This window comes from Nanorana parkeri, unplaced genomic scaffold (genome assembly GCF_000935625.1).
Source record: "Nanorana parkeri isolate BGI_ZX_2015 unplaced genomic scaffold, ASM93562v1 scaffold2963, whole genome shotgun sequence".
In the NCBI taxonomy this organism is placed as follows: Eukaryota; Metazoa; Chordata; class Amphibia; order Anura; family Dicroglossidae; genus Nanorana; species Nanorana parkeri.
In genome coordinates, this window is record NW_017309231.1 from 17,499 (window position 1) to 20,640 (window position 3,142).

Sequence of the window (3,142 nt, forward strand, 5' to 3'; positions counted from 1 at the left end):
CGGGGGGGGGGCATTGTCTTCCAGAATTATTTCATTGTTATACAGTCAGAAAACAAAGATGTCACCCCCACAGTCTGACGTGGAACACAATTCCTTCTCCCCATACAAATCATTCATCGTATTGCGCAATCTGTTACATATGATCAAATCACCTTATGAATGGAAGCCAGGTTACTGTGGGCATCTGCAAAGGCCGGATTGATCTGAATGGCTCTGGTGTAGCACTGAAGAGCTCCCTGGACATCTTGCATTTCTTTCAGTGTGTTACCCATATTGGAATAAGCATCAGCAAACGTTGGACTTATTCTGAAACACAAATCATATTGCTGAGACTGCGACCCGGACAAAGCAAAGAGCACGGGACAAGGGCTGCGACCCGGACAAAGCAAAGCGCACGGGACAAGGGCTGCGGCCCGGACAAAGCAAAGCGCGCGGCACAAGGGCTGCGACCCGGACAAAGCAAAGCGCACGGGACAAGGGCTGCGACCCGGACAAAGCAAAGCGCGCGGCACAAGGGCTGCGACCCGGACAAAGCAAAGCGCGCGGCACAAGAGCTGCGACCCGGACAAAGCAAAGCGCACGGGACAAGGGCTGCGGCCCGGACAAAGCAAAGCGCGCGGGACAAGGGCTGCGACCCGGACAAAGCAAAGCGCGCGGCACAAGGGCTGCGGCCCGGACAAAGCAAAGCGCGCGGCACAAGGGCTGCGACCCGGACAAAGCAAAGCGCACGGGACAAGGGCTGCAATCCTTAGCTCACCTGATGGCCTCCTTGTAATGCATCAAAGCCTCCTGAAGCTTGCCTTGTTGTTGGAGGACGCTGGCAAGGTTGGAATGAGCAGCCGCAAATTCTGGGAAGACCTATAAAGAGAAAGATTCTAATACTCCGGACAGAAGCAGAGAGTGCTATGTACAGGAAATCTAGAATATAAAATCACCTCCAGAGCTTTCCTGTAGAGACGGACCGCCTCCTCAATGTTCCCCTGTTCACGTTTGATGTTGGCAAGGTTGTTGAGGGAATCGGCGTGTGTCGGGCACAGGCGGAGAGCAGTGTTGTAGCATTCTTCAGCATCAACCACCTTCAGAGGAAAATCATCATTAAATAGATTACTAAAGAATGTGATACCAGAGAGATCACTACAGAGGATAAAGGCAGCAGGAGAAACCATCACCTGGCTCGACAAGCAGACTGAAGCGCACACTAAATGATGGTACTCCAGGCTCAGAGAATGTAAGGAAAGGGACATAGAGTATGAGGATTGGAGCGCTGTGCATGGGAATTGTCAGGCCGATGGAGGTTCTGTGCAAGAACAGCGGCCCGGTTCTCCAGTGTGCCACCAACACACGACAGCTTCCACTGAACAACATACTGGACACGTGTACTCACTGCCAGGGTACCATGCTTACATACAGGACAGGTGTACAGAGGACACGGTTTACATACGGGACACATGTACTCACGCTGCCAGGGGACACAGCTTACATACAGGACACGTGTAATCACGCTGCCAGGGGACACTGCTAACATACAGGACACGTGTACTCACACTGCCAGGGGACACTGCTAACATACAGGACACGTGTACTCACACTGCCAGGGGACACTGCTAACATACAGGACACGTGTACTCACACTGCCAGGGGACACTGCTAACATACAGGACACGTGTACTCACACTGCCAGGGGACACTGCTAACATACAGGACACGTGTACTCACACTGCCAGGGGACACTGCTAACATACAGGACACGTGTACTCACACTGCCAGGGGACACTGCTAACATACAGGACACGTGTACTCACACTGCCAGGGGACACTGCTAACATACAGGACACGTGTACTCACACTGCCAGGGGACACTGCTAACATACAGGACACGTGTACTCACACTGCCAGGGGACACTGCTAACATACAGGACACGTGTACTCACACTGCCAGGGGACACTGCTAACATACAGGACACGTGTACTCACACTGCCAGGGGACACTGCTAACATACAGGACACGTGTACTCACACTGCCAGGGGACACTGCTAACATACAGGACACGTGTACTCACACTGCCAGGGGACACTGCTAACATACAGGACACGTGTACTCACACTGCCAGGGGACACTGCTAACATACAGGACACGTGTACTCACACTGCCAGGGGACACTGCTAACATACAGGACACGTGTACTCACACTGCCAGGGGACACTGCTAACATACAGGACACGTGTACTCACACTGCCAGGGGACACTGCTAACATACAGGACACGTGTACTCACACTGCCAGGGGACACTGCTAACATACAGGACACGTGTACTCACACTGCCAGGGGACACTGCTAACATACAGGACACGTGTACTCACACTGCCAGGGGACACTGCTAACATACAGGACACGTGTACTCACACTGCCAGGGGACACAGCTTACATACAGGACACGTGTACTCACACTGCCAGGGGACACTGCTAACATACAGGACATGTGTACTCACACTGCCAGGGGACACTGCTAACATACAGGACACGTGTAATCACGCTGCCAGGGGACACAGTTTACATACAGGACACGTGTACTCACGCTGCCTTTTTCTTTGAGCGCATTGGCAAGATTACAGTAGGCATCAGGAAAGTGCGGCTGCAGTTCAATGGCCCTTCTGTATGTATCGATAGCAAGATCAATGAGCCCTTGTTCATAATATACACACGCCAGATTTCCATGGACCACGGCATGGTTGGGACTAAGACTGAGCGCTCGTAAATATGCAGCAACAGCTCTGCAAACAAAAAAAGAGTAAAAACATTTAGCTGGTGAAGAGAAGATCCTTCCTGGGCTAGAAGATAATACAAAGTTCTGTTTTCTACCTTACCTGTCAAATATGCGGGCTTCTTTAAGAACATTCCCCAAATTAATGTAAGCATCCAGAAAATTAGGATCAAGTGTTACAGCCTAAAATACATATACAAACCATGTCAAATACAGAAGGAAATAAGAAACTCAATGCAACTGATGAAAACATTCCAAGGAAGCGAGACGTGACCCCAGAAATCTTTATTTCCCCCGACTAATACATCAGAAACATCTTTCACACACTAACACTATCATTCTTTCTAATCATACGGTGCGAATGCTGTAAGACCTGATGC

The 3,142-nt window shown here is 50.7% G+C and overlaps 1 protein-coding gene across 1 annotated transcript in view; it reads right to left on the reverse strand.

Moving 5' to 3' along the window:
• OGT (O-linked N-acetylglucosamine (GlcNAc) transferase) overlaps nucleotides 1-3,142 on the reverse strand; it is a 21,750-nt gene that overhangs the window by 12,995 nt on the left and 5,613 nt on the right. Inside the window, exons 5-9 of the mRNA XM_018574429.1 lie at nucleotides 2,866-2,945; nucleotides 2,577-2,772; nucleotides 936-1,076; nucleotides 758-858; nucleotides 153-306 (exon numbers count right to left, since the gene is read on the reverse strand). Of these exons, the coding sequence (XP_018429931.1) occupies nucleotides 153-306; nucleotides 758-858; nucleotides 936-1,076; nucleotides 2,577-2,772; nucleotides 2,866-2,945 (672 nt within the window). The remainder of the gene's footprint in view (nucleotides 1-152; nucleotides 307-757; nucleotides 859-935; nucleotides 1,077-2,576; nucleotides 2,773-2,865; nucleotides 2,946-3,142) is intronic.